The sequence below is a fragment of the Malurus melanocephalus genome, unplaced genomic scaffold (assembly GCF_030028575.1).
Source record: "Malurus melanocephalus ecotype Western Australia unplaced genomic scaffold, MMel_1.1 scaffold_240, whole genome shotgun sequence".
Lineage (NCBI taxonomy): Eukaryota > Metazoa > Chordata > Aves > Passeriformes > Maluridae > Malurus > Malurus melanocephalus.
In genome coordinates this window covers 417,615-440,560 of record NW_026623472.1, presented here as the reverse complement: position 1 = coordinate 440,560, position 22,946 = coordinate 417,615, and the positions used below count along the sequence as shown (strand labels likewise).

Here is a 22,946-nt window from a genome sequence, read left to right as displayed (position 1 = left end):
ACTGTAGAATGGCTTATTTACTGAGCACAACAACAGGCTGCTGTTTGGGCAGGATTCCACTGGCAGTCCATGCCTGACCTGGAGACCTTTGATATTTTGGCCGGCAGACAAGTTGTCTGTGCCCTGCTTGGTATTTCCCTGTAAAGTATGCTCTAGGATGTCCTTTCTTTAGGAGACATTACCCTTCCCTCCCACTCATTCCTSAGTTGAGTCCAAGCATCACTGCATATGTTCTTAGCTGGAAGGTCCGCCCCTTTCTGCACTGAGTGTACAAGCCCACTGCCCATTTCTTCCTCACTGAACAGCACAGTCTTCCAGCTCAGACGGTGTCCCTGAGGTCCTGCAGCTGGACACATCTGCATTTCCAACTTTGCTTCCCAGAGGAGATACTTTAAATGTATGGTACAGTAGTTGCATGCTGACAGCATCAACACAGTCAAGAGGGGCCCAAGATATTGGGTTGCTTTTTCCAGTGGATCCTCATRCTGCAGCTTTTTATGGATTTTTTTGCCTGCTGTTATCTGGAGATGACAAGACATTGGAGGAGTTTGGGAATTGTTCTCATGGGAAGAGCACACTTACCTGTACCATACTAATTTTGATTTTGTTACTTTGATTTTATTAAAATTACAACTAGTTTTCTTTTTCCTCCTTTTTTAAAGAAAAAGGTTTAGAGAGACATGGAGCTTGAAAGAATCATTCAAGATACATTGACATGCTTCATTCAGTCCCACATCCCTGCAGCAGATCTCAGGTATGTTGAGATAGGCAGATCCAATATCATTGTTCCAGTGTGAATTCTGCATTGTCACTCTGTGCATTATACTGAATTATGTGGTTTTCCTGTACTTTGTGTTCCTCTCTTTAAGTCAGATCCAGGATRCAGGTAATTTGCACAGGCTCTGATGGGAATGTCTGAACAACTATAGTTTAGCATTGCAATCTAGCGATGTCATTTCTTTGATGACAAAGATGATTAATTTCCTGTCCAGTAATACCCATTAGAATATGGGATTTCCTTCATTCCACAGTGCTCCCAAACTGCTTTCGGAGCAAAATAATCTACGTCAGGCCTCTCCCTATTTTGAACTCTGTCTGCATGCAGAGATACAGCCACCTTGAGGCTGGAACACAGCAACYGGTTTTGCAGCTGGTGGCAGCAGTGACACAAGTGTGGAGAGCAGCAAGCAAGCAGAGAACACTGCATCCCACAGAAAGTGTAACTTAACAGAAATTATGACCTCACCTGAAACACCAGTTAATATAGCAAAGTCAAAGTCTTGAGCACTTGGAATATTTTGGATAGCTCAGCTGAAGCACCCACAGGAGCACAGCCTCTGGAATACACGCTGGGGCTTTCATTCAGTGCTGCCCAGGAAGCAGGATCACATGCAGTATTTATCTGTTAATGCTTCCCTCTCAGCCACTGACCACCTGCTACCTGGCCTTACTGGTGGCATCTCCTCATAACATACAGTCTACATAGGTCCTTCTTCTGCTGTATCAGAAAGACACAAGGTTGGGGGGAATGGGGATGGAGAGAAAGGAAAAAATGGGCCTGCTCACCTTGCTGCCTGTGTTCTCTTTGTCTCCAGTGGGATGGATGATGTTTTCTTCTCTTATATTACGGGTGTCCTGGAAGAGCTGGGCTCACCAGAGTCCTCTGAAGAGACTTTTGACATGGACAGCTTTGTGGAAATGATGGAGGCATATATCCCTGGTTTTGCAGAAATCCACAGGTATGTGCTTGTTACTGGTTTGTGTGTGCATGCCATTCATGCACATGGCCTGGCCCCAAGCCCCTCAGTACTACAAATTGTTTTGTTATACCCGGTTGAAGATGTATTAGTAACAAACCTGAGCCATTATGATAAGTCACTCTTTGCCTGAATACACAAATGCTAATCCTTGTACAGTTTGCAAGTAAGTCCTTGGCAATATGAAATACCAGTTGATTTTATTTGGCTTCCCATCAAGCCTTGTCTTTCTATAAAATGGCAGCCAAGTAGGATAGGCTAGTACTTCTGTTCCTCACACTAATTATACAGCTTCTGTCTCTTGCAGTGGGGATGTTTGTGAAATGATGTTTTCCCTCTCAGAAAGGCTTGGTGAAGCTCGCAACAAAGGTGAGTTACACAAACAATTTCAGCACAAGATCTGTACATATTTTTAGTCTAATATTTCAAGTTGAAAAACGTCACAGAATAAAATACGAACTTGTTTGCCACAGCTAAGAACTCATAAGGTAGCCTCAATTGATTGACAGGTTTGGGGKTTTTTTTCAGTTAGGTTTTTCATGTCAACAGATGGGAGGTTGGAGTCACATGGAATGCTGTCCAAKATGTACTGGAGTGAAAATCACTTGATCAATTCTCCAAATATCTCTGTTGACATCAAATCCAGAGTAATAAGAACGAAATAGCCAATTCAAGGCTGCTTGTTGAAATTCTGCTGTAGGTTAATTCTGAAACCAAGGATTTCTGCCTGCCTCTAATAGCCATCTGCCTAAGGGGCACTACCACTGGGCAGCCTTTATCAGGTGCATCATCAAACAGAATATCCAGCTGAATACATTTATCACATCTAGACTTTGAGCATCCTCAAAGCTCACCACTGTTCATCCATGAACCCTGGCACAGATGCAAAATGAGCGATGTGCTCTGATCTGCACTATGCAGGACTGCAGAAGACTACACTGTGCCAAAGGCCCTTTCTAACCTCAGCATTCACAGACCAGCTGGATTGCTGTATCAATCAACCCCATGGGTACTTTCCACTAAAGAAGAGACAGGTTGAAGTGCCTGGATATTAAACCTTCCAGGACATAACCAGTCTGGATTTTGCTGGTCTGGTAAGATCACCRCTGTTTTGCCAGAAGGTTACACAGTGTAGAATAGACAGGCCTGCCTTTAATCTTACTTGCTGCTTTCCTGAACTTGACAAAATCTACTGCTCTGCACTGCTCTCCTGCATCCTACCCTTTGAAGATCCTGATATAGCCAGAGTGTGGAAGGAAAGCACCATCCCGGTCTTAAGACAGAATAAAAGTAAAATGGCTCTTCTTACAGTGACMAAAGGAGCCTGTAAAAAAAGATGCCTCAGAGTAACCTGATCACAGGATGTGCTGGCTTGCATGCAGCTTGGGGACAGGACTACACCTTAGTTCAAAGATGCAAATACCAAGGAATTCTTAGAAATGGAAGTGTCCACAACCCAAGCACTAGTAGACCAAGAATTGAAAAGCAGAATTGAATTTGCAAACAGCCTGTACAGCCTGGAAATGCAAAACTCAGGTATTCCAGCATGTGCTAGCACTGGCTTCTGGCAGGTCAGTGGGAGCAGAGCTGCAGCTGTCCCACTGAGGGCTGGAAAAACAGTAGTGCTTCCAAGTCTTGTCACTTAAGAAGAGATTTGTTTTGGCACACAATGCACAGCAATCTAATGCCAACTGAAAGCACAGAGCTCTAGCCTTAGTGGGACTGTTCCTCAGGAGATATCACTGTGTCTTTTAAGAAAAACTTGGCCAAAAGGCTGTGGAAAGCGGGAGTGAATTGCCCTCTGAAGACCTCACCAAGGGCCAGGAGCCTGGAGCTGGAGCCTGCAACGGGGAAAGACTGTGCACTCTAACAGACGGAGCCGGGGCCCAGGTATGAGTATCCCACAGAGGAGCAGGAACACTGGGGATAGTCACACAGCACTAGGCTACCTGCACTACCTGAGGGCATTTTCCACCTCTGGAAGGAACCACAGCGTAGGCTGTGACACGGCATCACTGGTCTCCATGATCTTCTCCACTATGGCTTGTGCAAGACTGTCAGAAAAATGTGCTGACAGACTGTGAGCCAATGCTCTGGCTCATCCTTTCCAGTGGCTGGAAAGGGTGAGCCAGAGCAATGGCTGAGAGAGCCTGTCCCAGTGCCTTCAGAGATCCCACAGCAGCTACAGGTACTGCACCACCTTCCACATCAATCCCACCTTCCTCTCCCCCCACCTTGCTTGCTGTTTCTCCAGTACTGATCTATTCCTGCTCTGCAGTACAATCATTCTGTAKCCACAGCCTTCTAGCAAATGCTGCTATGGTGATTCTTTCTGATGTAGCCTCAGGTCAGTCTTTAGCAGGCCCTTTCCTTTCTGATCAAAGTACGTATAACTTCACAAGGTGGGCAGAAGTCAGGCATTTGCACCACAGGGTCCAGAAATTCACGCCTGAGCATGGCCACACAGATGAGTCAGTTCACAGTAGCCCTATAAAGCAAGTTGAAATACTGAGGGAGGTGATTAAAGCAGAATGAGAGCGTTAGTTTATTTTCAAATATACAGTTYCCTGTTAGCTTCAGGAATCAGATTTAGTAACCCTGGTAAGGAGAGCTTTCAGCGAAGGGCAAGCTGAATTTCCTGACCAGGAAAAACCAGAGGCCCTTTTCAATAGCCCTCTCCTCACTGCATCCCCAACTTACCTCTGTCTCTTGCTCCAACTAGGAAAGCACTGACTTGAAGGATGGGGTGGAACTGCTACTGGAGATGTTCCCAGCCTGTACAGTGAGCCAGGCAGAGAAGGCTCTCGCCATGGCTTTGGGGAACTTGGAAGAGGCAGTGCAGTTAATTGTGGAGGAGAAGGTGGAAACTGGCTCAGCAGGTGCGAGTGTGAAGGTACTGTACTCTAACCTGGGTGGCAGTGAGCCAGGGAGCAGGGCAGGGCTCAGGGACATACAGGTACCACAGCTGTCTGCTACATGCAGAAACTTCGACTGCAGAAACTCTGCACAATAAGCTGGGAGGGTCACACAGAGCAACAGACAGCCCTTTTCCCTGGCTCTTTTAGTATAGTCTGCTCACAGCCAAGCCAGATCCAGTGGAGCTGTGGCTGGGCACTCCTTTCCCACAGGGGCTGGAGTGCTCCGCCAGCAGCTGCACTCGCTGAGCTAGCRGGGAAGCTGTACATCCCTGTGTTGTGCTATTCACACACCAACTTGTCTCCTCCCAGGAACTGGCACGGCCCCGCAGAGCACCCAACCACGAGGAACTAAAACAGGTCATCCTACAGAAGTAAGTACCCAACAGCCAAGAACCCCTTATTTTGCTCCAAATAAATGAAGAGGTGGCAGTTTGGGGAACAGTGTGGTCTATAAAGAAGTAGAGRTGGGTATAGCTGAATACATCTAAGCACAAATACCATCATTAGCTGGGGCAAAAAACCAAAAAAATCCACACACACTCAAAAACTCCAACAAACAAAGAAAAAACCCACAGAACCTGGCAGGTYTGGTTTTCTCTTAGAGCTCTGGCATAGAAATACATTACCTGTACCAGCTGGGTCACAACATTGGCTTCCTTCAAGGTTTCAGCCTCCAACAGATACAGTGTTAGTCACAGTGTTGTTAGCAGAGGTCCTGGTTAAAGGTTCAAGGCAAAACGTCATGCTGCAGCTCAGATAACAAACATGGTGACTTGTAGAACTACAGTAACTCATTCATACCTTCATTCTTGGAGACAGTCCAAGCAAGGTTAAAGATACCTTCAAGAGACTGCCTGTACAACAGCACTGGAAAGATTAAATCTCAGTTTCTGAAGGCGTGAATTCAACGCATTTAAAGAAACCTCTCTGAAATYCTCATGGATTTCTTGGGCATGCAAGTAGCTTTAGATTAGTTCACTTATATTCATTTCTAAAAGCATTTCATTCTCAATGGAAGAAACCACACTGTGGTTTCATCGATCTGCTTTAAGATCTCAGCTTTCATGACTATCCTCATGCAGGCATGGCAGCTTCCACACATTTATTCAGCCACATCTTTTCCACTTTACATTCTCCCCAGGGACAGGATAAACGGTCGATGGGATAGGGAAGATAAAGCAAGACAAAACAGCATCCAGGCAGAAGTAGTAATCCCAGTCCTTGTCATCTCCTGTGCAAGCTCATTTTAGAGTGACAGGCAAGGGAACAAAAAAAGCACCAGCTGCTTGTTATGTTTCTGAGAACTTCACTTTAATGACATTTTGGCAACATCCTGTACTTTAAACATCACTCAAGCACAGGTACAGAAAGCAGATCGCCATAGCTGAAGATATACAAGAGCAACTATACTAACTACTGAGGGAGAAGTCATAGTCAGCTGTGCTAAACCAGCACCAAAATCTCAGAGTAGCAACTCAGCAGTACAGCAGGCAAATGCTTGGACCCTGATGTTTCAGTTACAGAGGAAATGAGGTGATGCTTTTATCAAGTTGCTTCCAGCACAGACCTGTTTCACAGTCAAGTAGGAGGAGTGTGAAAGGAACACCATCATTCAGGGCAAAAGCAGACAGATTGGTCCTGTAATCTCACGTCTCATTTGGCTGCCATCAGCTGGACTGAGAAGGAGCAAAGCTGCCCCAATGGCAGGGCACACCAGACCTCAGTACCTCTCTCAGTTCTGCAGTGGCTATCAGCATTTTCAACCACCTGAGTTTTCAATACCCTTCACAYAGAGCCAAGGATGCTACTCCAGGAGAATCATGCTAGATTCTCACCAGACGGATGACCTACTTCTTGCCCATTTCATCCAGAGGGGAACATCCAAGTTCTSCTAGCTGCAGTCTAGGCACATAGGACACATTGCACAGCCACAAACCAGACAGGGGAGAAGGGACATAGGCTGTGAGTAGCTTCAGACAATGTGTATGTTTGCTAAATGCTTCTCTTGTTTCAGATACATGATGGTGGATAGTGCAGATGACCAGAAGACGCATCGGCCAGCTCCACCCAAAGAGGTAAGCAGAGCAGTCCCAGCTCACCAGCAGTTTGAATGTCCTTACAAGGTTTAAAAAACACAGGCTGCAAATCCAAAAAAGCAACAGGGCAGGCCAAAGGCAAGTCTATTCATAGAACCTGTGAGGCAAAGAGGGAAGAGTAGCTCAGCTGAGGTGCTGCAGGGACTATCAGTTCTTACTTTTCCTGACTACCATGGCATTTGCCCCCTCCCATCGGACAGGATCCTTCCCAGTTTTGGGCAAGATTCCCAACACAGACAGTGGTAAAGCAGCCCCCCACCCACCCACCTCCCATAGCGCAGCTCTGCTTTTGATTGCCCCCTCCCTTTCTCTAGGAGTGTGGCTGTCCATCCACTTGGTGTTAATATCTTCCCTCTCCAGGCTCCCAAGAAGTTGATCCGCTATATTGATAACCAGGTGGTGAGTACAAAAGGAGAGAGGTACAAAGATATCAAGAAGCCTGAGAGTGAGGAGATGAAAAGAACCTACATCAGCCTAAAACCAGCCAGGAAGTACAAGTTCCACTGACAGCCAGGTCTTCCTGCTCTTCAGCCTTCCACCTCACTGCCAAACGCSGCAGATGGATGTGTGGTGCTGGGAATGAGGCAACTCCACCTGCCACTAACTTGAACTAACCTGGAAGCCAGGACACTGCTTTCAGCTTCCTCAACTAACCTGGCTGAGGAGACTTCTCTCCTTGTATAGCTATCCCTCTGCCCCCAGGGGCACACTGCATTGGCTCTCCAGGGCCTGGGCATTCTCTGCTACTCCTTGCATGGGACATTTTTAGATCTGAGACGTGGCATGTGCTTTTSCAGCAACCTTTTTAACAAGTCTTTGTGCACTGTTGCTTTGAGTGCCAGTATTAATAAAGATGATGTGAGTTGGTGTATAGTTCAGCCAGAGCATGCACATGCTTTACAGACATTTCCTCCAGTCCCTCCTGGATGGCCAAAGAGAGGAGCAGGGTCATCCTTTCTTCCTCTAATTACGCTCGTCATCACATTCTCAAGATGCAGCTATTTGATTAACTGCCTATCGGATAAAAGGGCTTAGGCTGAACTCCAGAGCTATGCTTTCCCCGCCAACACAATCTATAGCTCTCTCCATAAACTCCTGCTGACAGCAGAGTCAATGCTCCTGCCATTTCTCACCACTGTTGAGAGCCAAAGCTCCAGCCACACAACAGGGAGCAAAATACAGGAGTAGGCCTGGGCACTACAACAGTGTTCAGTCAGATGGTGGAAGAAACAAATGACAATGACCAACTGCTTTCAGTGACAGCACAGCTAGGCATTTTTCTGTCAGTCAGACTGCCATTAGGGGCATGTTCCCCCTGAAAACAACTCCCACGTTGCCCCAGCCTAAACTAGCACCCTAGGTCTGGGCAGGCACACTACCTGCACCAAGGCCATGCTAGTCCTTCAGTGCCAGGCTGGCCAGTGGCTGTGGGCTGGAGCTAGGCTCACTGCCCTCCTCTCAGAGCCCAGAGGGGCCTGCCCTCTCCCAAGAGGAGGGCTGATAGCTATTCTTTGTGCTCCAGCTGATCTGGTTTGTTCCACAGCTCTGCTGGCATGCCTTGCRCATCCACCCCAGGGAACAGTCCCTGTCAAACACTCCCATGTTCTCTGGACAGCTGCTGCTTAAAGATTTAAAATACAACAAATAATAATTCCTACCTATTAGCTGGCCTGACCAAGGCCTGTTCAGCACCATGGTGTTCCTGCAAATCACTCGCTCTTTCCATGCCACTGCAGAGGGAGTTACTTTCCCCAGAGGCACCAACGAATGAAGTCCACTTATTAACACTCAGTGGCTGCTAAACAGCCCCGGAGGAAAGAGTGAGCCTCACTCAGGCCAGCCTCACCAATGGGACCAACCTCTCCCTCTGCACGTCCCCACAGCAGCCAGTTCCGGCATCCTTCTGTGATCCCAGAATTGTGTCAGTCCCCCCCTCCCCAGCAGCAGCAGTTCTAGATCTGAAGGTTGATGAAAGGGGCAAAGCCAACCACATCCTGCAGCAGAACAAGAGCCCTCTGCAGCGGAGGCTCCACATCCAGCTCCACCCCACGGCTTCGGAGGATGCTCAAGCTGGACTCGGCCACGTTGTGGCAATGCTTGACCTTCAGCGAGCGCAGCTTGGGACAGTACTCAGCCAGGACCCTGCCAAGAAAGAGAGCACATCCAAGTTGCAAGTAAGGTCTCCTAAGTGCACCACTCACGCTCTTCTCCCAGCAGCCCAGTGCTCGTGACCGTGCCACACACACATCATCCTTTAGAGCAGCACTGTGSTGGTACGAGATCAAGTCAAGGGACATGGCTGGATCCCAGACCTACCCTCCATAATAGGCTGGGAAATTTGCTGTCAGTAGCATTCAGTGCCTCTTCTGAAGGGCTAGTGGTTTCTCTCCCATACTAAGCTCTCACTGCTTTCAGCAGTGAAGAAATCTGATTTTCCTCTCTGGTTCTCTTCCTCTCCCAATTCCAGATACCTGCCATCCCCACCCTGGCTCCCCATATTGCTCAGTACCTGATGGAGTCATTCTTGACTCGCAGACATCCTGTGAGGTCCAAGTGCTCCAGCTCGGGGCAGCACTTGGCAGTCTCCTCGACTGCCAGGTCGCCCACATTGGCATTGACAGCCAGTGACAGAGACTTAAGCCTGCTGCATTTCTGCACCAGGTAGCAGATAGCCTCGTCCTTCAGCTGGCGACAGGCCGTCAGGTCCACAGCCTCCAGCATCTTGCAGTGGTCAGCCAGGCTGCGCAGGGACAGGCTGTCCACCCACTCACAGTGAGCCAGGGAGAGCTGGCGCAGGTGGGGGCAGCTCAGCGAGATGGCCACCAGCGCGTGGCGGCTGAGCTGGGCACAGCCCTTCAGCTGGATCTGGTGCAGGTGGTGGTTCTGCCCGATGACTGGGAGCAATTCCCGGTCCGTCAGCCAGTCACAGCAGTTCTGGAGTGCCAGCTGCTGCAGTACTTCGTTGTCCTTCAACATGTTAACAAAAGCGGCTCGAGGGATGGCAGGTCCAATCTGTGTGGGGAACCCAAGRAGAATGAGGCATCCCCCAGCAATTCAGATAAGCCTGATTCTCACCAAATACTCTCTCCCCTTCTCTCTTCTGCTGTGACACTGGTGACCAAAGCTATCCCCTGCCCTGATCCCAGGGCAAACCCTACCATCAGATGCTGCTCACCTCATGCCAAGGCTATTGCCACAAGCTAGATCATGCTCCTGTTTCTCCATCCCAATCATCACTTCTGCATTTATATACTCATGAGGAGTTCCACACCTCTGGTCTCCAAAAACCTCTTTGCTAGACCACTCTGTGTCCTCACAGAACAGCAACTACTCATCTTTTCCAGTCCCAGGCAATGTCTCCCAGGAATAGGACAAACTTTCCCTGGAGACCAAGCACAATTATCTCCCATTAAACCCACCCTACTGCACAACCTTCATGAGGACATGCCACTCCAGAGCTTGTGTGTCTGCCAGCCAGTGCCCCATAATGGCCTGGGCGGAGTTTCCAGTCTTACTCCTCCCAGAACCTCTTACTCAAGACACTGGCATTGCTGGGCCYTGAATCACTGCCTCTCCTCCCTGAGCCCATCTGTCCAGTTTGACACCAGAGTCATTAACCCAAGCTCCTGAGCAGAAACCACCCTCTTTGTCAAGGGTTTTTTCTCCCCACATAGATGCTGCCCTGTTAGTTCCAGAGCAGTAGGACATCTGGGTCCTCCCCCAACCTCAAAGCCTTCCAATACCTGGCTTGAGTCAAAGCAGCGCATGTTGGCCAGGTACAGCTGGATGAGAGACTGGAATGACTTGCTGACCCTCTGCAGGCTCAGGAGCTGCTGCAGTGGCAGATGACAGAGGATATGTGGAACCAGGATGTCTTCCCAGGGCAGGTCCAGGAGGCACCCCCTGGTCGGGTTCACACTCATGATCACACACCAGAGAGCCAGGCTACTGCAAGAGGCAGGCTAGATCAGCTCACACCTACTGCCAGGTGCCTCTAGGTGGAAAAGCCAGAAAGAAACACTCAGACTCAGCGACGTTTCCTACAATCAGCCCACATGGAACAGCCCCTTGGCTAGCTATCATCAGGGCACGTGCCTGCCGCCTGCATCACCACCTCCCCWCAGGACGTTCACTGCTCAGGCATCCGAGTCTACCTGCCTGCACTGCCCTCCAAGGAAAGCTTGGGTGGGGCTTTCCATCAGCTGCTGAAGGAGCCCTGTCCCTCAGCGAAGCAGCAAGAAGCTGCTCTAGCGTTACCGCACGAGTCGCACAGGGGCTGTGCCCAGCTTTCATGTCTGAGCATCACTCTACCTGTCAGCCAGTCCCCGCATCCAGGCCGGGCCATTCGGGTACTCTGCAAGGGGAAGAGACCAGGCCCTTTCTCCTTCCCGCGGGGAGAAACAAGGTTCCGAGCTGCCCCCAGAGAGTCTCCCTCCGAGGAGCAGACGCCCAGCATCTCTGCGGAGATGAGGCCTCGGGCCGCGAAGGGAAGGAGCAGAGGGGTCCCGGCAGCCCAGAGCCCCCCGAGCTGCGGCTGGAGGACCGAGTTAGACTCGGCCCCAGCAGAGCCCGCAGTCGGGGGCCYTCACCCGAGGCCATTCCTGCCCCGCCGCCCCAAGTGGTCCCGCTCAGCCCCAGAGCTGCCCCGGGCTGCCTCGCCGCCGCATGGGCCGGCCGCGAGAGCACCGCCGGGACCAGGACACCGCCCCGCTGCCCGCCGCAGGGCCCCGTGGCGAGGCGGTAGCCCTGTCCTGCCGTGCCCCGGTACCTGCGGTCCCGCCGGAGAGCCCCCGGCCGCTCCATCCCGCGCCGCACCCGCCCTGGGCACCGGCGGCCGCCCATGACGTCACAGCGGCGAGCGGAAGTGCGCGCTCCTCACTGCCCCGCCCCTGCCCCGCCCCTGCCGCGCCCCGGCGGCGACGCGCGCTACCGGGACCGGCCCACAGGCACCGGGAGGCACCGGACCGCGGGGAGTGCTGGGCGGGACAGCGGGCCACGGTGGTCACAGGTCCCACTGGTGTCGCGGCGACTCCCGCAGGTTGCTCCCAGCGGCACAGCGGSCTCACCCGCTCCCCCCTGCACAGCGCCTGTCCCAGTTCCTCAGTTATCCCAGATCCCCAGTGCACACCAGATCCCCATGGTCCCAGTTCCCCGACGCACACCGGTGGCTCCAGCCCTGCAGCCACCCCAGTTCCCCAGTGCACACCGCCTGTCCCAGTTCCTCAGTTATCCCGTTTCCCCAGCGCACACGAGATCCCCAGCGCACACCACTGTTCCAGTTCCCCACGGCCCCAGTTCCCCGGTGCACACCGGTTGCTCAGCCCTGCAGCTACCTAGATTCCTCGGCGCACACCGGCTCCCCCCGTTCCCCACGGCCCCTGTTCCCGGCGCACACCGGCTACCCCCATTCCATGTTCCCAGCTCACACCGGCTCCCCCTGTTCCCCACGGCCCCTGTTCCCGGCGCACACCGTTCCCTGTTCCCGGCGCACACCGGCTGCCCCCGTTCCCTGTTCCCGGCGCACACCGGCTCCCGCCGTTCCCCCCGTTCCCCCCGTTCCCTGTTCCCGGCGCACACCGTTCCCTGTTCCCGGCGCACACCGGCTTTCCCCATTGCCCGGTCCCCGCGCACGCCCCTGCCCTGGCGGACGGTCGCGCATGCGCAGCGCGGCGCCGCTGTCCGTTCAGCACCACGCGGAGCCGGGACCCGCTGCTGCCGGTGAGCGACGGCCCCGCCAGACTCCCCCGGCCACCTGCCCGGCTCCGGGCTGTGCCGCCCTTGCTCGCCCGCAGGAGCGAACGGATCCCCGGGAAAGATCAGTCCCTGGGGCTCRCAGTTCTCACAGCACCCCCGACCGGCAGCCATTGGGCCCCGTTCCTCCGGCGATACCGGGCTGTCTCCACCCCCCACCCCGGGGCTGCCCGCGGCCCTCCGCTCCCAGCCCGCGTCCTCCTACGCTGCCAACCGGCTCCCCGCGCTCCGCTTCCCCGCCGGTGCCCCACCTGCCTCCGCAGTCCCGGGGACAGGGCGGGGTCCTTCCCTTTGCCCGCAGCCCCCGCGGAGAAGCAGCCCGGGCTCCCGCCCGCGCAGTTGCCATAACGACCCCGTAAAAACGGACGCTGCTCCTTCCTCCCCGCTGTCGGTTTGCGGGGCGGGCACGGGCGGGCATCCCCGCCTTGGTGCGGCAGTCGTACAACACACACTGGGCGTGTGATCCCATCTCTGTCTCGGGTCTGAGACCTGCTGTCTTGTGCAGCATCGAGCTGCTGATTAGTGCGGGCATAGGAATTTTTTWAAAATCCACATGGCAAAAAAGCAGGGTCCATAGACAATAAATGAATCCCAAATCCGTGGACCCATGTTTCTTGAAAAGCAATGATCCATCTGTGCACCCTGCTCTGCTCATTTCCTCAAAAGGTGGAAGCTGGTTTGTGGAAAGGTCTTCTTTACCCGGTACCTGTCCTCTGGGGGAAGCTACCCACCCTGTCTGTCCCTGGACATGTAGCAACTGTCCCTCGAGGGTCCCAGTGGTTCCCTGAATTAGCACAGTGCATTTCTCATTTAGAGAAGGACAAGTGATGCAGGTTTTTCTATTAGAGTTATGAATGCCCCCAGCCATGTCCTGGAACAGCCCTTTCTTTCCTGCGGTGGGCGTACTCTTGACTCTTCTTGACTTCCTGCTGTGAAATAGAAATGTGCCACCTGGCAGAGTCCCTTAATATATAGAATCACTGTGACTACGGGCATGAGTGGTGGAAGCTGAACGTGAGTCTGGTTAGGGCCACAAAGGTTTGTAAGTGCCCCGAGGGCCTGATAGCTGTTGGCCTGTGAGGGGCTTGGCAAGTTGGCTGGCTACAGCTATTGAGATGGATGTGCTAGGAATTATGGATACTTTTCAGCTGTGAAATGTTCATATTGTTCTATTTTTTTATCCACAGGTTGTTTGCAGATGCAGAAAGAGCATCAGAGACTGTTACTGTATTGTAGAGGTGTRTGCTGAGACACAGCTTTACACAATCATTTACACAATCAGGATGTTCAGTGAACCCAGCAACCTACATCTACAGCAATGGTAAGGATCCCAAATCCGTACTGATTTTGTGCTCATGCCTAGCAAGTTTTCCTGTATGCAGAGCAGCTGTGATACGGCTGTACAGCATTGCAGTACAGAGCTTGGGGGGTGTTATACACTGGAACTTGGCAGTGAACCGACAGCTCAAAGCAGACAAGCTTGAAGAACCACAGCTTTGTTCTGCTCTGCTCAGTCAAGATTTGCAGCAAGCTTCTGTCTTTCTGGTATGTGTTCTGCCAAAGGCAGGTCTGCATTTTTCTTGAAAGGTGTTTGTAAGTTTCCATTTTAAGCTTTAGTTGGATGTGTGTTTTTAGTCGACCCATAATACTTCAAACTGGTCTGCCAAAACAGCTTTCTGAGTTGGACCTGAGGCTGTGRCACCTGCAGTTCTTGTAGGACACCTGGGGAAGTGTATTGTACCTTCAACATTCAGGGGACACTGTTCAGTTTTCTGGCACTCCTGTTATCCCAGTGGCCACTGATGTCCTATGGGGRAAGCAGGGCTCCTGCGTCAGGCTTTGAGCTGATCCATAGTAATGACAGACYGAGCTGAGCCCTGGGGGGAGGAAGCAGATTAGCTCCCAACAACTGTTGCTGCTGCAGCTTTCTTGTATATTCCTTCGAAACATACCGTGCTGGCAGCTAGCAGAACCAGGGCATGGCATCTGCACCCTCATGAACATCCCCTGAAGTGAACAGAGACTTCAGCCAGCTCCACTGCTGTGAGGTGGTGGTGATAAACAGCGATACTTTGGAAGAGTCTAGAGAAGCAGTTTGGTCTTCACCTCATTATTTAGGAAGTGGAGATGAAATTTAGGAAACTGGGGCCTGAGGGAGRGGGAGTCTTGAGGTTAGAAGAGCTGACCTCAAGTCAGGAACCCAAGCTCTTTGGTTCCCAGAGATGCTCCTGATTTCCCAGCTAGAATGGGCAAGTCTTCCCCACTTACACCTTTTGACTTTTCCCCTGCATTTAAAATGCAGTTTTTTTMCATGTCAGAGGTGTATTCAGAGGTTGGCTGGGTTTCCTCGAGCTTGTTGGAGTTTCCGGAAGCTGCTGCTGTCCAAGGAAACATCTTATTTTTAGAGATCAGTATGATGCCAAGCCAACATTATCCTGATGTTCAATCATCTCATATGATGGCTTGGCACCTTGCTGACTAAACACCTTTAGCCTTACAAAGATGTTGGGGCCATTTTCTTTGCAGTTTTCTACTATTCTTTGGTGGAACAAGAAACAAGATCTTGTCAAGGACACTAGTAGCTCTGCAGTATTCACTTCTCTGAGATGTGAGAGCTAGGTGAATGCAGCACCACAAAGATTCAAAAAGGCCTCTCAACACTGTTTTTTCTTGGACTCTCACCAGTTTCTTTCAAAGGATCTGGCTCCATCTTTTCTCTGGCTTCAGGATAAATCTGGCAGCCTCTCACACTCAGGGTTAGAGAGGGCCACATCTGGACTTCTTGGTGGCATGGGAGAAGGTATTGGGCTCATAGGGTAAGCTCTGGTGTCAGTGCTGAAATTGCACTGTGTCACCAGAAACCATTTTTAAGCTGGTGAAATAAGAACACATGGTGAAATCTGTTCAACTCCTCCCTGTATATGCCACCTTCCTACTTCTTATTGAGAAAAGAATCTGCCTATACAGTCAGGGCTAAAAAGAAAATAAATAGAAGTAAAGCAAGATCAAGTTCTGCAAATCAAGGCTGAAAGAGGATTATGCATGAGAAACTCCCAGCTAAACGGAAACACAGGGCTGTTCTGCAGCATCCCACTCATGAATTCCCCTGCATTCAAGCTTTCAGTATGTCTTTTGCATTTGTCTCCAAACATCTCCACGACAGCCATTTTGCTCAGTTTTCTGCATATACTTGTAATTACTCCTCTATAACTGACCCTCAAGGCCTTTTACACAATCCTGTATGTGGCTGTGTTCTTCCTGTGCTGGGTCAGACTGTGTGCCTTGGGCTTACTGACTCTTTTCTGCATAAAATATTGTGTATTCATTGCTATYGCTTTCCTTTACACCTTTTTCACTTTTCCCCATGTGAATCTTGAAGGTACAGGGAGGGGATCATATCTTATTGCTGCACAGATTAGCTGGAGAGCAGTCCAAAGATTTGTGCTGCAGCACAAGCATGTCTTGGGAGGCTACATCAGAGAATGGGTGATTTGGGTTGTTTCARACTAAATTTGTCTCTTTGGTGCAGTGACTTTTCATGGTGAGCTAGGTCTGGTGAATGACCTGCTGGCACCCAGGAAGCTCTGTCTTCACTGGAGAGCCTGCCCCACCCCTCAGAAATCCCTTGCTTTCCTTCAAGACCATCTTTCCCTGAGCATCTTTTTACCAAGAGATACTCCCACACAATTGTTCCCCTAACTGCTGTGTAGGAAGATTATTTATGGCTCAAGCTGTGCTGAGGCCCCACCTCCCACGTCTCCAGGACAGGTTTTATCATGCTGTCATTTCTGCCTTCATCTTGACAGAGCAATGCTGGTGCAGGAAGAAGCCCGCTCTCTGTACATGTGCTGCCTGGCACTGGGACAGGGTCTGAGGGGATTTCTGTAATAGCAGGTGTGCTTGGGGCATTACAGAAATTTTTTTTATAGCTCATTCTGAGGCCCAGCACGCAGCTTTTGCTACCACCTCTCTACAGCTCCGCTCTTCCAAGCCCCTGTTCCTCCTGTAAGAGGGAGCAGCACAAGACAGGGAGCTGGGACACCAACTAGGGCACTGGCAGATGGGCAGGCAGCAGCTTCACATAGACTGTAGTCTGCACTAACTCTTCTCTCTGGTAAGACATTTTGCAGTCTGTGTCCTCTTCTAGAATGCCTTTCACTCTGAAAAAATCCCACCACAGTCCCACAGTCCCATGAGTGCCCCATGAAGGGGAGCTGCAAGAGGCACAGGACAGTACAGGTTCGTTCTCTGTTCCAGGTTTGGGTGGAAGAGGCTTCAGGCAGGATCTCCAGCACTTTTTGCCCTAAACTGCAGAATAGAATTTGTATAGGACTGCCAAGGGAGGGTATTTTCACCATCTGTCTTTAACCACAAGTCTGGTGGAATAACAGTTAAGTGCATCAGCCCATTAAAGACTTGGCTTGTGCTGCATTGGCTTTTTTAATATATGACTAGGATGTGGCTGGGTGTTGGCACTGGAGGTAGAAGGCATTAATTAGAGTCATGTAGTTATGTCTAGGCCCTGAGGGAACACATGTAATTAATTGGTTGCCCTGGAGCCCTCAATGCAGAGATGAGGGGAGTTTAGCTTTCCTTGCTTTCACTGGGACTCATTGCCTGCATGGCTGCTGTTGCTATTTCCGTGATGCTTCCAGTGAGTTGAGTAAGGAAAGCCCTTCTGCTGATGRAGTGACTGTGCCCCCTTGCAGGGCTACTGTGCCCTGAGGCTACAGTGCAGCCYCACTGATTTTGGCAGCAGTGAGGCAGAATATTCCCCTGTGCCCTTTGCAATTCCTTAGGCACAAAGCACACCAGAGAGAAATGGCGCTGACAGCACACCTCGGCTCAGAGGAGCAGCCCTGGGGTGCACTGAGTGTTTACCCCAAATGGAGCTGAGCACCTTTCTAGAAACTGATCTGTGTGCCTCAGGGCAAGCTGAGCATGAGCATCTCCTGGAGCCATTTGGGGAAAGAGCTCTTGTCTAACCCCTCTTCACTGAAATTTYATCTAGATCTGTACAGTTGTTGGGACACTATGTCATGTCTAGAGGTTCATTGTTGTGCTRTGCTGATGATAACCAGACCCTTCTGCCTTTGGGAGGGAAAACTATATTGTAGTCTTATGAAGATGACCAAGGGCAGCACTGGCAATATTTAGAAAATTTCTGGAAGCTGCCTATTGCAGGGCCTGGGAGGCTGAAAGGGATGAAATGGAGTTGAGTGGACTCTAATATAGGAAGGACATGGTACCTGCAGACAAGGACTGGAGGTCCTGAAGTACCCAAATGATAGTGAAGAGAGTTCCCAGTGCAATCCACTCCTATCTCTCTAGCTAAACTCACTGGATTGGGGCTGGAGGGTGAAGTGTGGAGGACTCCTTGTCCCCTTCTGTCACCTGCCAGCGGGTTTTTCTGCTCCCTCCTGTCCTGCATCAGCTGGGGAGAGATTCACAGCAGGAGGGAACAGGAGAAGCAGGGCTAAATCCTGATCCAGGTGGAGCTTGTGTCAGTGCTGGCCAGACCCATGTATGTGGGCACACCTTTCATGAGTTATAGGGCTGTGGGAAGATGAGTGGGATATGGAGCAGGACACTCTAGGGAGAGCAACAGCTACTGCTACGGCAGAGGAAACGCTTATTTTGGACAGAAATGTGTTCTCTGTGAATAGTATGGATCTCCAGTCAGGGTGGCAGGAAAGGATCTCTCTCTTATCTCTGCAGCTCTGAGAAGGGATGCCTGCAGATGCTGGCAAGGCACAGATATGCCTTGTCCTGGTATGGACACACTGGGAAAACTGAGCTCTTCCACTTGGTTAAATTTGTCACTCTGGCTGTGGCTTAGAGAAAAGCCTTCCCCATCCCCGCCCTCCTGCCATCAAGAAGCTGCTGAAGGAATCAGGTCGTTGATCCCTCAGCAGTGAGGCCCCTAATTAGCCCAGCTTCTTGGAGTCTGCCAGAAAAGCCGGCTGTATGTAAGGCAGCTSAGACCCACAGTCCTCAGTGTGGGGGAGAGGGCCCCGCACAGGCAGGAGCCTGGAGAAGGAAGGAGAAAATGGCAGCACTTTGATGCATTAAATATGAGGAGAGCCTGCTCAGCCTGATGCTTTTTCCCCATGCCTGGGAGGGCAGAAGGAGACACACTTTCTGGGTGATAGTGGGGGCAGGCGAACATGGATCTGAGCTTGATGCAGGCAGGGCAAGCAGCAAGGAGAGGCAGCTCTTCCCAAATTTCTCTTGCAAGCACGATGTGCACATGAAGCCCCAGCTCCCCTGGGTTTCTTCTCTCATACACATTTAATAATGATCGCTGGGTTGGGTAATAAAGTGCTGCTTAATAGCAAATCGATCTGGCAACCTGTGATGGCAAAAAGTGCTGGCTGCCAGTCCCAGCAGCTGCCACACACAGACCCAGTGCACTGGCAGCACAGGGTCCTGAAGCCCTGCCACAGTACCTCTCGCCTTGGTACCCAGCCACCCCATATAAGCTCTACTCACACATGCTCTAAGTGCCAGTGGAGCCCCCATGTCTAAGCAGGAGACAAAGGACATTTTTTCCCCCTTGTAGCTAGAGCAGTTTCCTGAGACTGGTGTGGCATTTACCATCCTTGGGGCACCTCGTGACACTGTGATGTCAAGTTCCTGGTGGCACCCATGGCTGTRGTGTGCTTAGGGTGATGACCTTCGGAGAGGTAAGTCCCTGGCACAGATACCATGCTCTAAGGCAAGGATCAGCAGCTTGCTGATRTTGGCTGGTGGCCTGCACCCCACGGCAGCTTTTGTCTTCTCGTTCTTTTGATCCCTAAGCAATGTTGGCACACAGGGGAGCCTGCACCCTTTGGCATAGGGCACAACACTAGGGCCATGCATGCTCATGTGTGACACGTGCCAGCGGTCACACAGTAACTTGCATGCAAGCTGAGCAGGGACAGGCGGTTCGTGTCGATGTGCACGCTGATGAACGGAGATATGCATAGCAGGACATGGGGACGGCATGGTGGAGCGGCACTGGAACAGGCACACCGGCAGCCGGGGTCGCGCTGCCCGTGCACAAGGCCAGGTTCCCACTGGCACAGGGGGTGTGCACACCGGGACTCGAGCATGTAGAGACTGCTGCACGGGTGRGGACCCGCCCGCACATGGGGACACGCACCCTCGTGTGAATACGGCTGCTCCCCGTGTGCCGGTGCCACCGAGCGAGGCGGGGCGCGCCGCCCGGCGGGGGTTTTCCATTGGCTGTCGTGGCTGTCAGCGGGGCGGAGTGACAGGCCCGGGCCGGGATTAGCGCGGCAGGGAGCGGTGGATTGCGGCCGGTGGCACCGTGCTCTGCCGTACCGAACCATACCGTACTACACTGCACTGCACTGCACTGCACTGTACTGTACTGTACTGTACTGTACTGTACCGCGCCGCACCCGACGGGCCGAGCCGAGCCGAGCCGTGCCGTGCCGGCGGCAGCGCGGAGCAGCAGCGCGCAGGATGCGGCGGCGGCACTGCCGGTGAGACGCGGGGAGCGGAGCGGGGCGGGGCGGGGCGCGGCGGGGAGCGGAGGCCGGAGTGGGGTGTCGGGAGAGCGGGGAAAGTTGCAGCAGTTGTTGCAGGGGCCAGGGCGGCTCTGCGCCCTCCCGACGGCACGGGGGGCGGTCTCCCTCCGGTGACCGGCACGGGGCTGCGCGGTGGCTCCCGGCGGCGCCGAGACCCGCTCCGGTCCCGGTGTGCCGGTGTGCCGGTGCGGCGGGACGGGCGCGATGCCCAGGCAGGGAGATCGTGGCGGGTGGCTCCACTGGCCCCCTGGCCGGGGGTGCTCCGTCCTCATCCGGATGGATGTCACATCCACTCAGGGCTGATCCCGCCGAGACGGGAGGTGCCGGCTGAGGGAAACCGGGCGGGGGGGCTGGGGAGTGAAGAGCACGTTCAGCCTCAGCTCTCAGATGGGGACACGACCCCTGCCTAGACACCACACCAGAGAGGGGTCACCTGTTTGCCCCACACGCCCAGGGCCTCCAGACATCCCATTTTGGTCACCATTTCATCCCTTCAAACTGCTCTGTCCCTCCGGAGGGCGGTCATTTCCCGGGGGCCATCCTGCCCTACCCCGCTCATGTAGCCCGGCAGCACAGCCTGGTTTCGCCCATTCCCTGCCATGTGTTCCGTGTCCAGCACACAATATGGCCCATCGTGTGTGTTCAGCCCCCAGCCCTGCATCTCTTGCCTCTCTCCCGTCTCTGTCCCCTTCTTTGCCCAATTCCTTCTCATCCTCCCCCAGTTCCTACACGTTGTCCCCACACTCCCGTGGCGTGGGTGTGCGCTTCCCCCGCAACGTAAGCAGTTCCTGCTGCCTGCTGCCTTCACTCCGCATCACCCCATTCTGCCAGGCAAGCAGRGGGAGCAGCCATCCCCTGTTGCACTGGGTATGGCTCAAAGCAATGGCCAGGAAACATCCCTGGACATCCCTTTGGCCATTAAGTACAGACAAACAGGAGGAACAAGTTTCTTGTGAATGAGATGTTATATTGAACAAATTTAATCCCCCGACGATGTCCAGCTCCCGGCTATCACACTGCAGCTCCTGAGTTTTTCTCTTTGAATATGTGCCCAGGGTTGCCAAGGCAGACACCCTGTGAGTTTTTCTTTGCAGGACTTCTCCTGCCTTTAGGCAATGTGACCGGCAAGGCTCTCTCCAGCCCACCGGTGCTTTACAGCCCAACCCATTAATCACACTGATTTAAAGAGCATCCATTTGATTCACAATTGAAATCAGCAAGCAGGAAGCCGAAGCTCATTCCATCACTGGTGTTTCATCTCAGTTTCATTTGTGCTTTTTACCTTTAATTATTCAAGAAAAGCTTGCTCCCCTGCATGGTGTAGCCATCCAGCTTTGGCGGGTCAAAGGCAGGCATGGCCCTTACTCTAAATTTGATAATTCCTTTTTAATAACCAGAAAGACATTCTGCTTACCCCATTTGTTCCAGTAATAACTCACATGTTTTGAGATATGTTGTTTTTTGTAGATTTGTTCTGTTACAGTGAAAGCAAACCATTCCTAGAGATAAGTTTTTTCCTTGGCATATGTGTCTGTCTGCATTGAGATAAAAAGTAGAATTTCATTTGAAATATATAAACCCTGCATCTTTATTATTTATCAGTTTACTTCAGCAACCTTGAATGTGAACACAACCATAACAGGAGAAAAACAGTAACTGATAAATTAATCAGGAGAGTAAATTTTTGCAGTGAGTGAATTAGAGATTGCTGTTGCTCAGCAGGACAGATTTTTTCAGCAGTGTGATAGTGCAGATAAATGGGCGCCTACCCCACAGGTGTGATTTGGGTTATTTCGTTAAGAGTTTTGTCTGTGCATCTCTGGAGCCTAAACACTGTTAAAAATTCAGCCCCACGTAATTTAGGAATTTAATTCTGTCTGGTTTGCACTCAGAAACAGGGAGAAAAAAATCATGCTTTCCCGTTTGCAGCTGGCATATGGTTTCTCACTTTCAAATGATGAAAGGGAGGGACTCGGTATCTTGGCATCTGTCAGAAGGCACAAGCAGCCAAGGCAGAGTCTTTTCTGTACATTAGGAATTCGAAGAAACTCGGGGAAGGATAAGTACAAGTTTTAGCTCCACTGGRAGAAAGAAAAATGTCAGCAGCCCTGCCAGTGGGGTCGATGGGGGCTCCAGGTCCTGCCTTCCCCTGCAGCCACCCATCTGCTACTATGGGGTCACTGGTCTCATCTCTGGGTATACAGTCTCTGGGCTGAGACAGGCAGGCGGATGAACTATGTGCAGGGCAGGCATGCAGTGTTCCCCCAGGCTGGAATTGTCTGTTACCGCTGCTTTTTGGACCTACTGGTGTTGACAGCTCTGTCTGCACCACCAGTAGTGGCTATGACATGTGCTGGTGTGACASAGTTTAAACCAGGCTGACCTCCAAAGAGAGAGGCTCTTTGCCCTTGCTGCTCTTACTAAACTCCCTGAGCAAGTATAATTGGAGGATGTCTCAGTGATACAGTAGATACTCCCCCCCCCCCCCTTATTGAACTGATTTTAGTAGGCTGTAGGCTGTGGGTAGTAAATATATTCAGCCAAAAGCTGAATGAATGAAATCCATTTTATAATGCACTCTCTCACAGTGTATGGGGTGCTATACTGTGGGGAAAGTGCCTGAGCATCCTGGCACCCTGGGGAGAAAGCAAACACTCTGGGTGCCTGGGGACCAAACAAAGGGCTGCCAGCATCCCTGCAGAGGTGTGGTGGGGTGCCCTCAGTGCACCTTGCCAGCCTCTTGCAGCAGGAGGGGATTTGCTGGGGGCTGTCTCTCCTGGAGAATATCTTTCTTCTGCCACGAGGGCAAGGCATCTTTGGCCTGTCCTCCCCATGGCCCTTCCCTAACCATCTGCTGGCCCTTGTTTCAGGGCTGCCTGAGGATGC

The 22,946-nt window shown here is 51.9% G+C and overlaps 2 protein-coding genes across 2 annotated transcripts; one reads left to right on the top strand and one right to left on the bottom strand.

Moving 5' to 3' along the window:
- Positions 1-680: 680 nt before the first annotated feature.
- On the top strand, positions 681-7,278 carry CUEDC2 (CUE domain containing 2). Its single transcript, XM_057375151.1, has 8 exons — positions 681-754; positions 1,596-1,739; positions 2,065-2,126; positions 3,514-3,647; positions 4,480-4,650; positions 4,985-5,046; positions 6,690-6,750; positions 7,132-7,278. The coding sequence occupies exons 1-8, from the start codon at positions 681-683 to the stop codon at positions 7,276-7,278; spliced, it is 855 nt and encodes a 284-aa protein (XP_057231134.1).
- A 1,432-nt stretch (positions 7,279-8,710) lies between these two features.
- Positions 8,711-11,625, bottom strand: FBXL15 (F-box and leucine rich repeat protein 15). The gene is made up of 4 exons (XM_057375150.1): positions 11,540-11,625; positions 10,515-10,765; positions 9,281-9,783; positions 8,711-8,913 (listed from the first exon to the last, which is right to left on the bottom strand). Exons 2-4 carry the CDS (start codon positions 10,692-10,694, stop codon positions 8,724-8,726), a joined length of 873 nt encoding a protein of 290 aa, XP_057231133.1. The 5' UTR covers positions 10,695-10,765; positions 11,540-11,625; the 3' UTR covers positions 8,711-8,723.
- Positions 11,626-22,946: the final 11,321 nt, after the last annotated feature.

Excerpts from the sequence above, each read along its gene's own strand:
- FBXL15 (XM_057375150.1), bottom strand. The coding sequence starts at position 10,694 with ATGAGTGTGAACCCGACCAGGGGGTGCCTCCTGGACCTGCCCTGGGAA. Across the intron at positions 9,784-10,514 it reads GCTGCTTTGACTCAAGCCAG|ATTGGACCTGCCATCCCTCG; the intron begins GTATTGGAAGGC and ends TTCCCCACACAG. Across the intron at positions 8,914-9,280 it reads GTCAAGAATGACTCCATCAG|GGTCCTGGCTGAGTACTGTC; the intron begins GTACTGAGCAAT and ends CTTTCTTGGCAG.
- CUEDC2 (XM_057375151.1), top strand. The coding sequence starts at position 681 with ATGGAGCTTGAAAGAATCATTCAAGATACATTGACATGCTTCATTCAG. Across the intron at positions 755-1,595 it reads ATCCCTGCAGCAGATCTCAG|TGGGATGGATGATGTTTTCT; the intron begins GTATGTTGAGAT and ends CTTTGTCTCCAG. Across the intron at positions 4,651-4,984 it reads CAGCAGGTGCGAGTGTGAAG|GAACTGGCACGGCCCCGCAG; the intron begins GTACTGTACTCT and ends GTCTCCTCCCAG.